General features: G+C 33.7%; 1 protein-coding gene across 1 annotated transcript in view; it reads right to left on the minus strand.

Annotated features, from left to right (window-relative positions):
- LOC140447257 (uncharacterized) overlaps positions 1 to 20,797 on the minus strand; it is a 97,321-nt gene that overhangs the window by 27,609 nt on the left and 48,915 nt on the right. Inside the window, exons 2-3 of the mRNA XM_072539811.1 lie at positions 3,965 to 4,269; positions 2,420 to 2,713 (exon numbers count right to left, since the gene is read on the minus strand). Of these exons, the coding sequence (XP_072395912.1) occupies positions 2,420 to 2,713; positions 3,965 to 4,269 (599 nt within the window). The remainder of the gene's footprint in view (positions 1 to 2,419; positions 2,714 to 3,964; positions 4,270 to 20,797) is intronic.

Below are 20,797 nucleotides of genomic sequence, written 5' to 3' on the forward strand. Positions count from 1 at the left end.
ACAAAATTAGTCACGACTGGTACACGAAAAAGATCAAGTAATTAATCCACGGAAATCTGACCAATAATGACACAATCAAATAATTTTTCCATCGCGTATTCTTTGATTATCAAAATCATGAACGTGACCTTAAAGTACCGAGTACCGAAGGTGAAAATTTATTTACCAATTCGTTTATTAAGTGTGTTAAAAATATGTACTTTAAATGTACAAGTCATGTTATGAGTAGAATATTAAGTCCTTCATAAAACTCAAATATAAACGAAAGTTACTAAAAATCATGGTATTTGAAATATATTGGACAAAAAATGTTTTATTATAAGAAAGCTTACAATACTTTTCTTGTCATCTTATTCGCATGTCGGTCTCACAGACCGACAGACACTGTAAACATCCATAAAAATCCCAAAAATTTGCTTGCAAAAGTCCTTCGCTATAAGAGTTTCCCTACTCCATTTGACGTTTCATCGAGACTGGCCTCATCGTTTGTTAGTGTGGTATTGCTCGGTCAACAGTTAATATCGATCTCAGTTAGGGACGCGACTATGTACGTACCATCGTAAACACTGAACGCAAATAACGCATGTAATTAAATTAGAACTGTAATTATATGCCGTTATCTTATAATTTTCGTATTTGTAGATGATTACTTATGAAAAGAAGCAACAGTGACTTCAATATTTTTTGCCACAGACACTGAGGACCATGATTCTGAAGAAGATAAGATTTCCAGTCATCTAGATAGAAGAATATTTGGATTCCGAGTCGGACTGTGATAAAGCAGATTGCATTCAGGAGCCTCTAGAAGCTTACGTCCCAGACGAAGAAACTAATATCGCATATTTCAAGCTATCAGTTAGTAATACTAGTTTTTTGGGTAAGGATAGGCATATAAGCTGAAAAAAAAATCTTCTTTGCCAAAAAATACTAAGACAAGATCTGAGACTATTACAAAGATTTTACTAGGACCAAGTATAACTCGAAAAACTTGAAAACTCCCATAGAAATTGGGAAATATTTCTTTTTCTGAAAAAATTATTAATACAATAATTGTTTTAAATACTAACGAAATAATTTAGAGCATTCAAGCTAGTTCTGCAAGAGACAGGGAGGCAAATTTCACAAATTCAGATAAAATTTGTGCAGTTCTGGGTTAACTATATTTAACTGGAAAGTACAAGGCTAGTCATCCCAATTTAGAAGATTTATGAAAAGCTAATGTTTTTTAGAGTTTTACGTTTTGATCATAAAGCTTCTCATCAGGATCGATTAAGACAGGAAAAATTTACGATGTAATGGATATCATAATTTGGCATTTGTTTCAAAATTGATGAAATGCTTTCGGAATTTCATGAAAAGTGTACTTTCCGTCAGTATATCCCGTCAAAACCAAGCAAATACGGTATAAAACGTTTATCAATGTATGATTCCAGTAATCTGGAAGTATATGTTTGTCTTCAATTAAAAGGATCTTATAGACTATCAAGCAGCGCTTAAGAGGTTATTATAAGACTCCGGTATCGGTGGTATTCGAAGGTGGCCTGAAACCTAGGAAAATTGATCATTTAGGTCCTAGGGTTAAACAAATGGCAAACAACCACGAGAAAGGTATCTCACAGGTTGGTTGGATCAAGTCACATAAATAATTGGCAATGGTTTACACGAAACTTACAGACAGAGATAGCAAAATGATGTCACTATACTCTTTTTAGCGTTAACAGATACAAGATAAGCGTAAACATTAAGAATTAGTAAATGATATGATTGTAACGGTGACGTAAGAGAAAAAGTACCAGAAGAAACAGCTGTTGAAGTAGAATGTTGTAAATTTAAATTAGAGTAGACTAGATTAGTAGTACACGTGCGATGAAGTACTACAGTCTAGGTTTTCTACCATGCTCTTCTTAACAAGTACCAGATGGAGTAGTATCTGGTACAAGGAATGTCTCAGAGTAAGTGCCAACGAAGTAAATCTGTATATATGCAGGCATTAAAAAAAACTTTTTAAAAAACAGTATACTTAGGCAGCATGCACTATAGTTGACCCAGACGAATGGGGAAAATCAATAATGAAACTGTACGAGCTGCTAAAACTTAATGATGAATCACAACACCTTTCAAAATGTTAAGGCCTATGACGATAATGATAAAATTATCAATATCTGATACATGTTAGATCAAGCTGTAACGTGACATGAAAAAAGAAATATACATTTAATTCCCACGGAATGTGAAGTTTCCAATAAAATTGTTATTCAGTACACAATCTTTTTGGTTATTTAATTGGTATTTAGTGCACAAGTTATGCATCTTTTAAATTTATGGGCTTATGAGCTAAACATTACCTTTTATTTTATTTGGTATGGTAAGGTTTTGAATTACATATTAAAAAAACTTTAAACTTACATATATTACTTACCAAAAGTACAGTTATCATCATCAATAGCTGGCAAAGTTCTCATATATTCCTTACAATTTTTTTCACCTATATTCCCGTAGCATTCTTGATGTACTTGACTATTATTACCACAGCAATATTGACTTCTAACGTTGCCTGTACTGGCAAGATCGTGTAGAAGGAGCTCATTCCAAGCTCCCAATAGAGCAGTAACTGAATCATGCTTACTGATCGTCTTTTTTTGAATTACTGTTGTAACATCGACTGGGCTGGGGAGATTGAAATTTTTTGACGACTTCTTAGGAAGTAGTTTGCCTGAAAATTCATAAGACAATTATACTTTTCTTAAAACTAAGACGTTTATTTAAAATTGGTTTTTTGTCAGGAAAAGGTGAAAACTCGAAGAACATATTTTGGATAATTATAAATTCACGTATAATTACGCTATAGTATTTTGTAATGTACAATAATTTGATCATACTAAAAAATTTTCTTTTACTTAAAAAATAATTGGATTTTGCTAAGGACGAATAAAGAGAGTATAAAGTGAAGGTAACATGTTGGTTAATGAAACTGCTGCCAAACGAATTTAAATAAAAATTACAATTAAAAATATTTTGATCTAACAAATGCTTCTTTTTTTTAATTAAATAAAAAAATTGTTTTAAAATAACAAATCCCAAATTTCCAATTAAATCTCCACTTCATCAAAAAAATCATGGTAGAACAAATAACTGATCCCATTATAAATCTATTTAGCTATGAAGACGTAACAGAAATTGCCGATTTTATTAAGTCCAAAATAGCTCCGATCTGTCCAAAGATTGATATAGTATGCGGATCTGGTTTAGGTCCTTTGGAAGATACTTTAACCGATTCTATTACATTTTCTTATGAAGAAATTTCCAAATTCGAAGTCAGTACAGTACAAGGACATGGCTGTATGGTTGTTGGGATATTATAAAACATTGCTGTGGTATGTTTAAAGGAACGATTCCACGCTTATGAGATTACCCCTTATGGAAGAAGTATGCCATGCCCACTAGAATAATGAAATTACTGGGATGCTCACATTTGACTTCTTAAAAAATGCTGCTGGAGTTATAAATCAAGATTATAAGAATTGGTCATATAATGTTGTTGGGATAATAATATAATTTAATTAGAATAATATAGTTTTGTTTTTTTAAAACGAGTCAACAAGTACTTCTTTTTTCTTACTCTCTCTCTCTCACACACACACACACACACACATATATATATATATATATATATATATATATCAGAGATAAAAGATAGTAGCAGGGAGAAGTGGTAAGATAAGTTAAAAAAAAATTGTAAATCAATTGTGAGTGTGAATTTAACTGTAAGTAAAATATTTTAGTATTAAGATTTGTACATTGTTAATATTAAAATAATTGGCTAGATTGCGAGAATTAAGCACAGTAAAAATCAAATTTTAACCAAATTGCTGACACTGGGGAATACATTTTGAAAATAAGTTTGTCTTTCGTCTAAAATGTGTAACTTTACTAGAAATAATGTTGAACAGTGTACTCTACTTACCATCTGCATAATCAGGTGGCAGCAGTCTTAACAACTTCTGTCCTCTAGTGCCCCATGTAGGATGCCTGACGTTATTACATCTTCCTGAAGGTTCTCGAAACTTCATGGCGGGGCATGTGATTTTTTCATTTTCTTGACAGCTATTTGCAGATTTTGCCTTTTCCAGTAAGAGTGCATTTTGAACAGTTTTTTGAATATCATTTGGTAGGAATTCTGTGTATTTAGTTATATTGGAGTCAGTATTTTGAGTATTTCCGATTACTAGGAACAGTGTGACGACTAGAATAATAGTCAATATCTTTAACCTGAAAAAAAAAATATTATAATAGATCACTTACTCTTAGACATCGGTATGAACAAATAATCAAATCTCCTTCTGGTTAGCGATTAATAAAGTTGTGCAAGACAATATATTTATAAACATCCAAAACAAATACAGTAATCCAAAAAAAAGAAAAATGTTCGATAACAGGTTACGAAAATCTACGATGAACGAAAGCTTTCCAAGAAGTCAGCCCAAACCACAACGTAAACGTCAAAAAAGGAATTATCAAATCATTATAGGATAGAGCCCAAAACACCTGCCCTAATGAAAATGTATTCCAGGAAGAAACAAATTCTGATAACAGAGAGGTAAAGATCTTAACAAAAAATGACTAACCAGCAATCGCAAAATCTTTTCGTCAATATAAAAAATATGTATTATAATTAAATAAAAATAAAGTTAAAAATGTGGAATAAAGTAACCCGTTTTACAGTAGCTATAGTAATTTATAACCAAGATATTTCACAAAATTGAAGAAAGGACACACCAAAACAGTACAGCAATCCAGAAACACTCACAAAAAGGGTTTCAAAGATGACAACAACACCATATGTAAAGGGCTTATTAGCAAAATTAAAAAGGAAAGGAAATACGTACATCACAATAATATTTAACCAATACACTGAGATCTATCCTGTCCAAAATCAAACCCAACAACACAAAAGAAAGATAAAAGAACTGCATCTATTCAAAAGAGAAAAGTCAAACCATCAGCAGAATGTAAGGCAGGCTGTTGTTATCAATACTAAAAGAAGAACAACAAGAAGATACCAGCAATAATGGATGAATAAGAAACTAAGATATGTCATCTACAATTACGTACAATATAATAATAAACACTTTAACTATATACTGCTTCTTCTTAGGGTGCCTCTCCATTCCGAACGTTGGCGAACATTCTGGCTATGATGACTTTGTTGGTTGCTATATGGAATAGCTGTGTTGAGGTCTTTCTATACCATGCTCTCAGATTAGCAAGCCAGGATGTTCTTCTTCGTCCTGGGGTCGAAGTCAAGTACTGCAGCTTATGGCCCTTCACGATGTTTACCAAATCCGCAGTTGTGTTCATCCTCCATAGTACTTCTTGATTGGTGACTTTGTCTGTCCATGGCATCTTCAAGATCCTTCTGTATTACGGTATAACCAGAAATATCTACGTTTCTACTCCGTACAGAAGCACTGAGTATACGTAGCATTTAAGGAGCTTTATTTTTGTTTCTAGGGTGAGGTCATGGCTCTTGAACACAGAGCTCATAGTCAAGAATGCACTTTTTGCCTTTCCGATGTGACATTTAATCTCTTGGTTATTATTTCATGACTTATTGATTATAGTTCCCAAGTAAATTTACGTTCAATTTTCATCGCATAAAGACTTGCTCCAGTTATGTTTTCCTTGCTGATGATCATTAGCTTGATTTTGCTGGTTGTTATATCCAGTCCATATGTTCTACTTGCTTCCGTTATTTTGTTCATTAGGTTTTGCAGTCCTTCTATGGTATTGAAAAACACTATTAAATCATCTGGATACCGCAGGGTATTGAGCTTGACTCCATTTATTGAAATGCCTTCATCAATATCTTTTAGAGCCTCTTCAAAAATGTGCTACGAATACAGATTGAATATCAGTGGTAAAATGATGCACCCCTGTCTCACTCCCCCTAAGATTGTGACCTCATCTGTATATTCTCCATCTATTTGGAGCACCACTCGTTGATTCCAATACAGGTTACCTATTATTTTTAGGTCTCTTCCGTCAATTCCTGTCCTCTTCAGCATTTCCATCATTTGTTCATGCCTAACTCCATCGAAAGCTTTCTTGTAGTCAATCAGGCCTGCAAAAATATCACAGCTGATATCTCTACATTTCTGAAACAATACCTGCACGCTAAATAAGGCTTCCTCGTACCAACGGCTTTCACAAATCCAAACTGATTGGGCGCAATTTGTTCCTCGTATTTTTGGTAAATTCGTTTGAGGATGACGTTTAAAAACAGCTTCATCAGATGGCTCATTAGGCTTATGATCGTATAGTTTCCACAAACTTTTGCTCCTGGTTTTTTGGGCAATGGTACGAACTCCTATTTGTGCCACCTTACTGGTATTTTTCCTACCTTGTATATTTCATTAAATATTTCAGTTATTATTTTTATTTATTCTGCATCTGATAGCTTTAGCAGTTCTGCAGGAATTTCATCAAGTCTCGGTGCCTTTCCAACCTTCATTTGACGTACGGCTATTGTTATTTCTTCTGGTAGTATTTCGAGATTTGAATTTTCTGTAATGGTGGGTTCTTGTATTGTTCTAAGGTCGTGGAAGAGTTTCTCCAAGTATTCTTCTCATACTTTCTTTTTATCTTCTTTGGTTATGGCAAAGAACAATAAAAGTACGCAAGACTGCATACCTTGGACACATTGTGAGAAATGATAAATATACTCTTCTGCAGGTCATCATGCAGGGTAGAGTCGATGGCAAAAAGGGAATAGGTAGAAAGAGGAAGTCATGGCTGCGAAATATTCGAGACTGGACAAACCTGACTGTAGACGAATTATTCCACGTTGCAAAAGACAAAGAAGCTTTTAAAAATGTGGTCGCCAACCTCCGTTAATTAGGACGGCATAAGAAGAAGAAGAAGGTTATGGCAAGATAGCCTTCATTATCTGTCATTTTTCCGCTGTTGCGTTTTCTGAACTTTCGAGATATTTCCTTCACATTTCGATGGACATTGAAGTTATCATATGGACTCTGATACTCCTCTATTTCTTGACATTGTTCTGTTTTTATTTCTCTTTGGCTTCTTTTATCTTTCTTCTGACGATGGTATGTATTCTCTTATATTCTTGGAGATTTTTTTCTCTGATCCATAAGTTCAAGTATTTCATCGGTTATCCACGATTTTCTGTTCTCTCTATCTTCCTTTAGGTGTTGTTCTTTTATTTCTCTCACTATTATTTGTATGATGATTGGACTTTCCTCTATAATTCCTGCATTTCTTTATTTTAGCACCTTTGTATTAAGGTTTTTACTTACCTTCAGTCGAACATTGGAATCTTTCAGTTTTCTAACATCATACTATCGACTTACTTGTAACCTTCTTCATTTTGACTATGAAATTACCTACAACTGGCCTCGGGTATGTTTGATAGACATACAGCTGTTCCTAGACCTCTTATTTACTCGAATGTAATCAATCTGATTTCTTACAATACTTTCCACAGAATCCTGTGGAAATTTCTAGGTGTACAATTTCCTTGTACACCTGTTTCCTAATCACGCCTACGAGCAGCAAAATATCGCTTCAGTCAAATGCTGATGATGCACATGTGAGTTTTTAAGATATCTATGTTTTATAATGTCTAGCATAAATACCGTTAAAAAAGACACAATTTAGGCAAAACTTTATACCAGCCAACAACATTTAGCCAACAAGAAAATACTCACAGTTATAACTATGTTTTAAAAAATACTCTCAGCACCTATCAATAGCATATAATTAGGCTTTAAGCATGTAATGTGTTAAACCAGTTGTTCATTATTACTAATTGATTTGCTTTTGCAAAAATCTCCAATGTATCTCCCCGATATTTTCGGTTTTCTAGTCCAAATGGTCCAACTGCTGGGTCTTGCTTTTTTGACCTTTTCACGACTTGATTAATGCTATGGTCTAGTCCTTCTATTTCTTCTGTGCCTTCTGTTGTAGGTGCATACACCTGAATTATATTGATGTCGATTGGTCTTGCTTTCAGTTGTATGAGCACCACTCTTGCTGAGATTGGGATAAGGTTGTCAACAGATTTTGCCACTGTTTTTGTCAATATAATGCCGATACCTAATTCATGTTTGCCGTTGTCTGTTCCATAATAGTAAACGCGGTGTTCCCCGATATTTGCGGTTTCTGAACCTGGATAACGCATTTCGTTTATTCCCAGAATATTAAATGTCATGTGTGGCATTACTTGTATAGCCTTATGGATTTTACCTTCCTGTGCCATGGTTTTCACGTTCCATGTGCCTATTCTAATGTCTTCTTTGCATTTTAATCTTTGTGTTGTACTTGTAACAACTCTCGGAGATCCGATTGAGGTGCTTACTCTGGAATTGAATGTCGCTGCAAGCATAGTCATTTGATTCTACTAGCACTTATTCAATCTTGATCTTTAAGGAGGTGTCTTGTCCCAATCTTTCTTATCTCTATGCCGCTGACCGCTTCCACGGTTCTCCTTCCTTTGAAGCCAGTCTCCCAACTCCAAGACTAAAGGGGTGCCCTATCGTTTCCTCCACCCGAAGCTGTTGGCTAGTAAAAGGGGTATAGCTTATATATACACTTTCGCATAATTCTTAAATTTTTTTTTTTTCGGAGTTGAAATCAATACGTTCAGTATTAGTAAAAAACGTAATTTTCATTACAATCAATTATTGTGGCTTAATCGCATATAAGCATAATATTTAATTTAGATATAACAGCTTGCTATATTCCTCCCAGATTATCTGTAAATTATTTTATATAAATTAAACACACTATTTCGTTACGTGTGCGACATTTTTTATGTTAAAATGAAAACCGTAATATTCTATAGGAAGTTATTAATCATAGTCCTTACAATTTCCTTGTAGCGTAATAAGACGGCGACTAATGTACACAGACAATTGCATATTGTGCTATAAATATTTGGTGTGAAAAAATCTAATCGTGCTTTAATGGTTTCTCCGTGAAGAAGTAATGAAGCAAATTACCCGTTCCTCTTTGTATAAATAAAATTTCTTTCGAAAAAGTAAAACTCTAATATTACTGCGAGTATTACTAGAGTGGATGATATACATATATCTAAGATCGTGGTTATGTAAAAGATGCAAGATTGTAGTCGAGATTTCCAGATGGTTTACTCATTAAATTAGACTGACAATACAATTAAGTAATTTTTACGTTTTAAGTACTTTCTAATCAACTTTGCTGTTAATGGATATTATAAAATGATAGATATATTTTAAATGCCCTTTTTTATTGTGTTTTTACATGTTTACAACCTATCTACACACAAAGTAAATTAACGTAAGTTAGGTACTGTCCAGTGACGGTTCTTTAAGTATTATTGCATATAACCAAAGAGGACTATTGCCCAGTTAAATCTGGGCATATACCCAGAGTGTTTATAGAGAGTGAGGACTTCGAGCGTGCGTGGTTTTTTCCAGAGCGTCGAGTGTTCCTTTTATTGTAGAGAGTTGTGAATATGTACCCGTGAGGGGTATACCTTATTGATACCTTGAAGATTGTTTGATAGAGCGAGGAAATTCTTGCAAAGAGGTGAGTGAATAAGTCTGGGAGGCGCCAAAGAGATGTTATATCCACACAGGATGGTTCCATTTGGCGTTCTCTGGAGAGTATGACGATGGTGGTTTTAGCTGGTAGCGAGCCTTTTTGGCTCGATTTCGGCACGGTTCGGTGGAACCTTTAGCTCTGCAGTTCGAACATAAAGTTTTACCACCACCGTGAGCAAGCAAAAAAAAAGTATTATTGCGGTAGGTTTTATGGCCATACTCTCTTCAATCTTCTTTCGGCAAATGGTTGGGTGAATAAATTATTTATCAGTTCATTGCTGTGATCAGTGGTGCGATTGTTATATTTTATTGAGTGATTCTTTATTATGTCCTTAAGTAATGGTTCTTAAGCCTAAGTTCTAAGGCCTTAAGTTCTAATATTATGTCCAGATCATTCTGAAGTGTTTGGTTAGATACATACCATGGAGCTATACTTATTATACGGAGTATTTTGGATTGGAATGTTTAAAGTATTTTCGTATTTGACGATTTACTACAACCCTATAGTTCTATTCCATATACCCAAACTGGTATGAGTATAGCTTTGTACAGAAGCACTTTATTTTGAAGAGACAACTAAGACCTTTTGTTAAATAGTTAGTTCATATTTTTTAGTTTAAGATACAGTTATTTCTGTTTAGTTTTAATGTGCGTTGTCCATGTAAGTTTTTCATTAAGATGCAATCCCAAGTATTTGACAACTGGTTTTATAGGAATGGAAGTATTAATAATATAAACTTGTGAACATGTACATTCTTTTGTTGTAAAAGTAATTGGTACTGACTTGCTAGCATTAACACTGATCTTTCATAGCTTAAGCCAGTTTTTTAATTGTACTAAATGATTTTGTACTTTTTGGGATGCTACACTAGGGTCGATATCCACTGCCAAGATTCCCGTGTCATCGGCAAAAGTAGTTAAGAAGGTATCATTGTTGGTTGGAACGTCTGATGTAAATATCAGATACAGAAATGAGTCCAAAACGCTATCCTGAGGTACGCCAGATTGCATGATGTGGTAATTTGAGTAGCTGTCTTCAATTTTGACTTGGAAGTAACGATGAGTACGATACGATTTTAGGATAAAGTATAGTTGATCTGTTAGGTGTAAATTCAGTTTGTAGAGGAGACCTTTATGCCATACTCTATCAAATGCCTGTTGTATATCTAGAAACACCAAAGCACTCCAGCGCAAAACTTTTTCTCTTTGACAGTTGTTTTAATTATATTTACTATTCTGTGGCATTGTTGGATGGTTGAGTGTTCACGTCTAAATCCGAATTGGTGTTGCGGTATAATTTCGTTTATGAAAACAACTTACTCGATTTTATGTAATAGTAGCCTTTCTAATTGAACAACTGTAAATTCTATAAGAGAAACACTCGCTCATAATTGTTTATTTAGGTGCTGGTATTTTTTTTATACGAAAATAAGTTATATGTAAATTTATATCAATTAATATAAATATTGTGTATGTATGCAATCAAATTACGGTATCTGTGATGTTGATCTAACACTTCTTCTTCTTCCACAGTGCACTGAGGGAACTCGGAGGCAGAATCTTCTTAAAGCCGCATCGTCAGGTTTACACAAAAATTACTGGAGTGTTTAGCGCACTGATTTATACAAGACTGTTATTGAGGTGCGTGTCGTCTTATAGCTTCGCTCCCTTGAGACTGTTAGGGGGCGGACTGTATAGGTCCGTATTAATTCACGATTATAAGACATACACACACGTTAATTAAAGAATTAAATATAAAAATAAAATAATAAAAATTATTAATAAAAACTAAGAATATGCGTGGAGGGACGTAACACTAATACTTCCGACATTATTGGTTCAAGGTTCGAAACATAAAACTGGAAAGAGTCGTTTTTTCTTGATGTAATGTTCTATGTCTTTGAGTTATCCTGTTAAGGTACATTTTATTTGGTGGATTTCTCGTTTTTGCCATAATGCGTCGAGCTTTTTTTCTGCTGCAAGTTCTCTGATAGGGAGGAAGATAACATGGTTTTCTTGCATACTTCTTTGGCGCTGTGGCGTTGCTTTCCCTTTCTGTTATTTGTAAAACTGTTGTTAAATAGTCTACTGCTTTCTTTACATCATAGTTTTTTTTATCCTAATATTTAGTCTAATCTTTGTATTTACAGAATTTTGGAAAATATCCCAGTTTGTTTCTTTAGTTGTAAGTTTGGGTGGTGGTGTTCTCCATATTATATATGTACTTAAAGTTATTATTACTGTGCTGTGATCTAATGTTAAATCGAAGTTTGACTCTATTGCACTATGAATGTCAGCTATCCCTTTTGTTACAGCAACATCTACCAAACCTGGGATTTTGTTGGGGTCCGTAGGTCAGTATGTCGGTTCTCCCGTTGATAAGTATCTTAAGTTATATTGTTGGATGATATTCATCAATGCTTGACCTTAAGGCGTGATTAATCTGGAACCCCATATGGTGTGTTTGGCATTTAAGTCTCCTGATACTATGAATTTGGATCCAAGAGTTTATATGAAATCATGATACTATTGGAGTGTTATTTGGATTTTGGATACGTATTGCTTGGATTTTTTCGGTGATATAAGGTTGGACTGCATAGTGTTTCAAAGGACAGCATCTCTGTAACTGATTCTGTTGAAATTATGAGCATGATGTTGGGTAGGTATATTTACATTGGGAGAGTTGACAGGATTTTGAGTGGTGATTTGTTTTGATTTGTCATTGTATCTGGCATTTAGTAGTTCACGATAAAAAGAACATCCCCTATTATTAAAAGGATGGTCTCCGTTGCAGTGAGTGCAAGTTTCTTACGTGTTTTTTGGTTTATTTTGTGTGGTGTCATCCAGTATATGATTTTCCACAATACGATTTAGTGTGACCATATTCTTGACATTGTGAACATTGTGGTATATTTCCTTTAATTCTCGCTGGTTTTACCCCTATTTTACAACGTTCAAACTGTAGTTCAAATATTTCTTTGTTGTTCATTCGTGGTCCACAAAAAATATTGGTAATGCTTCACGGCGCAATCTGTGTCTGACATTTGTAACATTTCTTACCTTATGACCCTTTTTCTATATTTCCGCCTTTATTTCATCTATCAGAAAGAAGTGATGTAGATCTCAAATAACTGCTCTGTATGCTCTCTCATCCTTAGTTTGGTATGTATGGTGGATGATTTTTTCCTCTCGTACGTGATGTATTAGTTTTCTGTAGGATTTAGGTGTCTTTGGTAAAATTTTTATTGTGTTGTTTGTTAAGGCTTTAGTAAAGCAAGTTTCTACTTCTACTGCTGGAGCTAAATTATCTGTCAATTTGCTATAGTCATTCACGCCATATATAAAAATTGGAGGGTGTTTTGAGATTGGTGGATTTTTATTCGTATCAGTTACGGAGTTTTTTCTGTGCAAGTGTCTGAAATCTATTAGAGAGTGTAATTGGAGCTTCTTCTTCTTTTGAATCTTGGCGTTTAAGCCTTTTTCTTATTGATCTTATTGTTTGTCATGGGTGTTTATTATTTTAAGAGTCTTCATGTTCTTCATGTAACATGGAATCATATTCATTCTGTGTTTCTGGATTGTTTTTTTAAGTTTAAGTTAGCTTGAGAGTTTGGTGTAAATGAGAAAAGTACAGTGGGTGGCCAAATTATTCTGCCCTACTAAGAAAGAACCCCGTATCTCCAAAATTTGAAAAATTGGGATATTTGCACCATATGAATCATTATGATTTATATAACATATCCACATAGAGAAAAACCCGTATTTTACATTTCTAAATATTTTATGAAAGGAAATAGTTTCCCCGTAAACGCCAAAAATGACTATTATGCTTAGTATAAACCTGGCATTTAACGCTTCGTAGTAAGAACCTGGTATATGCTCAGCAGATACGGGTTTTTAACGTAGGATAAAACAATATGCGAGGTTTTTTCTAAGGAATAGAGCAACACCGCTAATAGTTTCCACCACCAAATGGAACTATCGTAATAGAAAAAGAAGAAAGTTTATGATTATCATGATTTGTTCGAGGCCGTTAAAATGTGTAATTTGAATCGTGTGGTGGTGAAAGAAATGGGGGTTTCCGATTTTCTTATCTGGAAAAACTTATCCTTATTGTCAAAATTAAAGAAAACAGCGTCATGTATTTACCTTATCACAAATTGTTAAAGTAATTGTGAAGAGAGAGAGAGCAAAATTTTACACGTTAAGATTGACGATAGCGAGGAGTTGATAGAAATAGACTTTTTGCAGGCCAGAGTGTTAAAATCTGGGATACAGGACCCCACACCTGTGACGAAACCTTCTGAGATTGCTGAGAAGAGAAAAGAACAAATATTAAAAAACTTAGGTCAAATTATACCGGCGAACCACTATCAATTTTGGAAAGAATTGCCACCTTCGGTTAATAATAATTTTCATTTTGTATTTTTAAATAAACGTTTCTCGTAAATACTTATGTTTTATTCAATAAATGTTTATAAAAAATATTATTAAAATATTTAAATGTTTTTCCTTTCGAGGCAGTTATATAAATTTTATAATAATTACTGGATAATACGTGGTTTTAGCTAAGTAAACTTGACATAATTCTTTGCTTTGTTAACCCGTATGTCGCATAACTAATGTCCAAATGGTAATTTTGTATTTTTTTTTTTGAAAAAAGGTAACTACGATGCTACACACTCTACCCTAAATTATTTTGTGTTATTATTGTACCAAAAACACAGGGGATTAAACAAAAATCTTTAATCGCGTTTTTCTCAAAACTCGCTAGAGTTTTTTAATAGGGCAGTATTAGGGACAGTAAGATAATTTCTTAATTTTCTAGTTTAACTGATTTTTTTTTAGCAAGTTGTTGGCTTTAAGGCTTGCATCTATTTTTTGTATAAAAGAGTGCGATATTAAGGTCACAAAAACAATGAGTAAAACCATTTATTTTTTTCGCAGAAAAAATTGTTCTACTAACTAATTTCAATATTTAGTGATGGCCACCCTTTGCTGCAATTACAGCTTCTACACGTCGGGGCATGCTCTGAATACAAACTTCTGCATTGTGTTTTAATTTTGGGTTATGATGTCATTCTTTAATAAGAGCTTCAATCAACTGCCGCTTCGTTGTAATAACATCTTTGACGATCTCCCGTTTGGTTAACTCCCACATACTCTCTATGGGGTTCATGTCAGGTGAGTTTCCCGGCCAGGGAAGAACTGCAATATTGTCTTTGGGACAGAAATGCAGCTACACTTCTAGCTTTGTGGCACGGTGCAGAATCGTGCATAAAAATGTAATTTTTTTGACCAGGGAACCATTCTTTGAGCTGGAAAGTAGCTGAGTTTCATTCGCTTATACTGGTCCTGTCTCATTGTCCCTTCCACGATGTATAAGCGCCCATACCCTTGGCCGAGATTACAGACCACACCATGACACTAACCGGATGTTTAACCCTCTCCACAATGCAATCTGGATAGAACTGCTCACCAGGACGTCGTCGGCCGAACGCACTTTTGTCCACCAAAATCTGGAATGTTGATTCGTCGGAGAAGTATACCTAAAAAAATAAAAATATTCGCTGTTCACGAACTCCATTCTTTAAAAAAAGTTGTACTTAATCGACTCCAGTCTTCAACGGTCATACTTCGGTGCTGCTTTTCCCATTGCAGTCTCTTTTCTCCATGGTTTCGGTGAGCCGTGATTTTTCGTAGACGACCTATCAGATTCTCTTCGGCCAGTCTTCGGCGGGCTGTTCTTCTGGAAACATTAATTTCTTCGGTATTTATCATCGTAGTCAGATGTGCCACACTCTTTTTAAAATTTTTGTGACAAATGTCCTTGATTTTACGATCAGTACGAAGAGTAGTGATATTTTTCCTGCCACATTTTCCAACACTGCCTGGTTCCAATGCCTCGTTTGAATCAATTTTTATTTTAATTCGATTTACTATAGACTTTGAAACACCTGCAGTAGTTGCTATTACTCTTTGGGAAAGTGTAAAGTGCAGTAACATCGTTTTTATTTCTTTAATTTTCCCTGTAGACAACTTTGCAATTTTTCCCATACTAAAAAAATAATTTTGATTTTGAACAATGTTTTTAAATCAAATCGTGTCATTAAAGGCAGCAAAAGTGACTAAATAATAAATATTACTTATCTGTTAAATATATATGACACGAAAACCTAGCAGAAACACTTTAAAAAAGTTTTAAACATTTGCAAATATTTTTAAGTCTCACTGCGATAACAGCCGATTACCAACTGAGATGCAACAGCAATTTATTATTTCATACATATTACATAAGCAGTCTACCAGTGTTGTCGCTTATCAAAACTTTTAATAATAATACCAGAAGAACTGCCAATTATAATACAGATATGAACACCAATTTTTTTAGCCAAAAAAACCATTTAAAGTAGAAAATATATACAAAAATCTATGTAGTGTCCCTAATAATTTGGCCACCCACTGTAGGTTTGCTGGGCAACTATTGGCTGTCCCTGATATTGTTGTTGATAATTATCAAAAGGTATCATTTGGTTTACTGTTGGTTGATTTGAGCACAATGGTGGAGCTTGAGTATTTATTTGACTCACTTGGTAATACGGATGTATTAGGTTTGTAGGTTCGTTCTGTATTACAGTTGGAAACTGCGCTGTAGCATACTAAAAATACTTGATCCTGATTTGTTCCCCGTTGGAAACATTCTCACTTCACTTAGAGCTCACTTTTAGTTCACATTGACTGGATAAATGAAAATTTATTTACCAATAATCAATTTAAATTTACCAAATCTCGAGAAAAATAATAATTGGTTAGCACAATTACAATATCTTTAGAGAACCGCCAAAAATTAATATTTTTCCGGAAGAACCCCCAAATTGACATTAAGGTTGACAGTTACTTTGACAATTAATATACTATAAATTATGACTAGAAACGAATTGATCGAGAGTAGTGAATCGATGTCAAAAACTGTTATACCATAGCGCTACCCGTGACGACGCCATCTTGTCTTTCACTTCAGCATTTTACTGCAGAGAAAAAAAGTAATATAACGCTAGTATAATAGCATCACTTCAAAAAGCTATACTTAAAGCTTTAGTTCGTGTATGCCGATAAATGAAATAATCCATTTGGATTTTTGAATTATGATTCATTATATTTAATAACGTCTTTTGAAGAATAATAACTACTAAGACCGGTAATAAGATTTTTTTAAAAATAATAGTTTTTCTTAATATATACTGTGGTTTCGTACTTTTTTTTTAATATAAATTTAACCTCCACAGTAAAAATGTAAACCACATTATCTACCTTAAATTTGGTTAAGCTACATTTATAAAAACAGCAACTCGCGACTAAATTACCACTGAGAAGGTCACGTGATTCATAAACCCGGCACATTAGAAAGAGATGTAGGGACTGCTTTGGTTCAGTTATTTCTGTAGCACTGGGGAACTCGACTGTATGGCAGCAGTCAATCTATTTGTATTATGTCTATGTATCATCGAGTTAGAATCTATGGAGAGGGCATCACGTGACTAAAAACGACCTCACTTCGGCCATATTGTTAAGATTGTTTTGACACTTTTGAAAGATCATATATGTTTGTTTACGTTTGTTGTTTTTCAAATATTTTTAGTTTTATAATACTTTTATAGAAACTGTAATAATATATTGTGATAGTGCATAATAATGGTTTCTTGTTCTCAACGTAGTTGCAGTAGCAGAAGCAATGTTAATAAAAAATCTTCAGGAATAACGTTCTACAGGTTAGTATACAAATATGTAAACAAAGTAATGGCCCGTACTTCAGAGAATAAATTAATAGTATTTCACTGTATTAATTTTACTTTATGTATAATATATCGTGTTTTAGTGTTTACCGCGGGATAAATAAATTATAGTTTATTAAAAATGTATTGCACTTTTTTAAATTTTGATTAAATCTACTGAATAACTAGTCATATTTTTATAGTAGTTTTAATATTATTGAGTCCGGCCATGATCCCACCGCCATATTGGTATCATCGTTAGCCACGCCTACCTACGCTGTTTTTAATACACACGTTAATATGCTCATAGCTTCTCCATAGATTCTAACTCGATGATATGTATCTATATATACAATCTGTCAGATCATGTCTTGTCATTATTCTTCACTTTACGGTCACAGAACACCATAAAACAGATTAAGGGAAGTGTTACACTTTACAAATCATATATAGATGGAATTCCTCACTAAGCATTGTTCTTTTACTATTTATTATTTTAAATGTCAAAAATCATGTTTTTACTGACATAATAACAAACAATTACATATTTAATAGCAATCAGTTAACGAACCTTTCTGTTTAATTTTATTTTCAGACATTTCACTATAGGCGTTCTACTAACGTAACTCATTGTTTGATTGCGGTATGAGGAAACGGCGCAGATGGGACCTATTATTAAAAGTGTGGTATATAATTTATTACAAATTAAAACCTATAGTGTTACTACAACACGGATGTTGAAAGTAGAAGTACGTAAACTACTTAAAATTGGAGCTTCAGTATGATATACCTTGAAAAGTAATTACTAGAAAAATAAGGGATTGGGCAAGTCAGATATTGCAGTACAAAACGTTGTTGCCGGGTATAAGATTTTCATTGTAGAGATCAATTATTCAAACGTTTATAAAAGTATACTCGTATTAAAAAAAATTAAACATAAATTAGTTTGCAGCACAGATGAGTTTCATTACTTATGCAATTATTATAGAAGGTTATTATGAAAAATAGTTTTCATCTGGTCTAATGTTCCATTGTGTTATACATTATTTTATCTGCTGATCCAATTAGACATTGCTTTAAACAGAACGGGAGAATAAATATCTCCGTTTATATATCGAAAGTTTATAATCCGTTTATCTAAGCGAAATGAGATGGACAAACTCTGGACAATGTGAAATTAACAATCATTAAAATTAAAAGTGAAACTGGAACAAACCATGAGGTGGAGATATCCAGGAGTGGCTAGTATACCTGTTGAATACAAGGCACGTGGTGTTCGTGTGTATTAAGGTATAAAAAATGCTTATTAAAAGCTTAAAATTTTTATTTTAAAGAAGATCTTTTCGGAATTGAATCATTTCATCATCAGTTTAATAAAAAGTTGTTAAAAACATTGTATGGCCACATAAAAACATTGGAAGGACATCAGTATTAAAAAACAATCCTCAGGTAATGTATACCCAGGTAATGTAAGTCGATAAAACCCACCAGCTCCAGGGGGTCATGTAAGATGCCCCCATTTTCAGTTTTTATTAATCAACAAAGTTAACAGTCTATTGCATTTACCTTTATAAATACCAAGAGGATTGTTTTTTAATACTGATGTCCTTCCAATGTTTTTATGTGGCCATATAATGTTTTTAACAACTTTTTATTAAACTGATGATGGAATGATTCAATTCCGAAAAGATCTTCTTTAAAATAAAAATTTTAAGCTTTTAATAAGCATTTTTTATACCTTAATACACACGAACACCACGTGCTTTGAAATTAACAATCATCACATATATTATTCAGGTAACACTAAGGTATATGCCTCTACAGCTGACAAACCAGACGACATAAGTGAAGTTGAAACACCTTCCCAAAAAGGATCTAACCTTGATTATGGGTGATTTAAATACCAAGATCGGTAGGGGACAATCCAGAGAATTCATAGGATAGTTTGGGCTTAAAGAAAGAAATAAGCGAGGAGACTGATTGGGTCATTTTGTATCAGAAGGAAAGTTTTTAATTACTAACACTTACTTCAAACTCCCATACAGAAGATTATACATGTGGAAATCATCTCAAGATACTTCCACATAGTTAAAAATCAAATAGATTACATTATAATTAATAAAAGATTCCGCAACAGCATTACATCAGTCAAGACATACCCAGGAGCCGATATCAAGTCAGACCCTAACCCACTGATTTGCAAAATGAGGGTCACACTAAAGAAGATTCGACGTAGTGTCAATCCAAAATACGATCACGCTACTCAAAGACCAACGCACAGAACAAAGTGTAAAACAGTATATACATAGCAATTTGAATACCGTTATTCAAACGGATTTAATAGACCTCAAACGCTCAAAAAATTGCTGAAACCACCAAAAATTAAGAAAAAAGTGTGGATGACAAAGAGATTCTAGATATGATGGAAGAAAGGCAAAAGGTCAAAGATCAGCATAAAATATTATACAAAAGAATAGACAAAGAGATCAAAAAAGCAATCAGAATGGTATACATGTTTGGAGCCACTAGTACAGCTCTAGTACAGCCACTAGTAGTGATGTACACCTAGTAAGTATTAACCACATTTTGTATTAGCCTTGGCAAAATTCACGTTCTCTTTAATTAAAGTGGTTATATACTTTTAGGACACACTGATGATGGAATATAGATTCCGAAAATGTTTTGTGATATAGCCCGATTGGGTGTTTTAATTATATACCTTTTATAAAGGATTTTAAATAAATTTTTTGTGATACAGGGTATACAGCCAGCTACAGGAACTTAGTTTCCTTGTGGATTTTAGGTAATTGTTGTCGTATTTCTCCTGTCATTAAGTCAAATCCTGGAGTCTTTTTGGGATTTATATTATTTTTGATTGGGCACAAGAAGCAGAGGACGACCACGTGAATGAGATGGATTGATGATGTAGAAGAAGTCCTACAGATTCTAAGGGTTAGAAGATGGAGGGAAGTTGCCAGGAATCGATAGGAGTAGCGACTTCTTTGTGAGCAGATCAAGATCCACAACGGATTGTCGAGCTACTTATGATGATGATTGTTTTTGATTACTTTGGTTATATCTTTAGGGACGGTAGGTTTTATTATTTTTTTGTAGTGTATATATTTGGATATTTATTTGTTGTATGATCATATATATATTTATCAATACGAATCATAAATATAAACCAACCAAACTAACTCATATATCAAAGAAAAGAAAATTGAACATCTATGAGACAATGGTTAAAACTAGCCTACTTTATGGAGCTGAGACATGGAGAATAACCGAAAAATATAAGAAAAAGGTCGAAGCCACAGAAATGGATGCCATCAGAAGATCGATGAGAATATCAAGAGCCGACAGAATACGGAATGAAGTGATAAAACAACAAATGGGTATAGGGGCCCTATAGTTGAGGATATT

The sequence above is a fragment of the Diabrotica undecimpunctata genome, chromosome 8, assembly GCF_040954645.1.
Source record: "Diabrotica undecimpunctata isolate CICGRU chromosome 8, icDiaUnde3, whole genome shotgun sequence".
Taxonomy (NCBI): domain Eukaryota; kingdom Metazoa; phylum Arthropoda; class Insecta; order Coleoptera; family Chrysomelidae; genus Diabrotica; species Diabrotica undecimpunctata.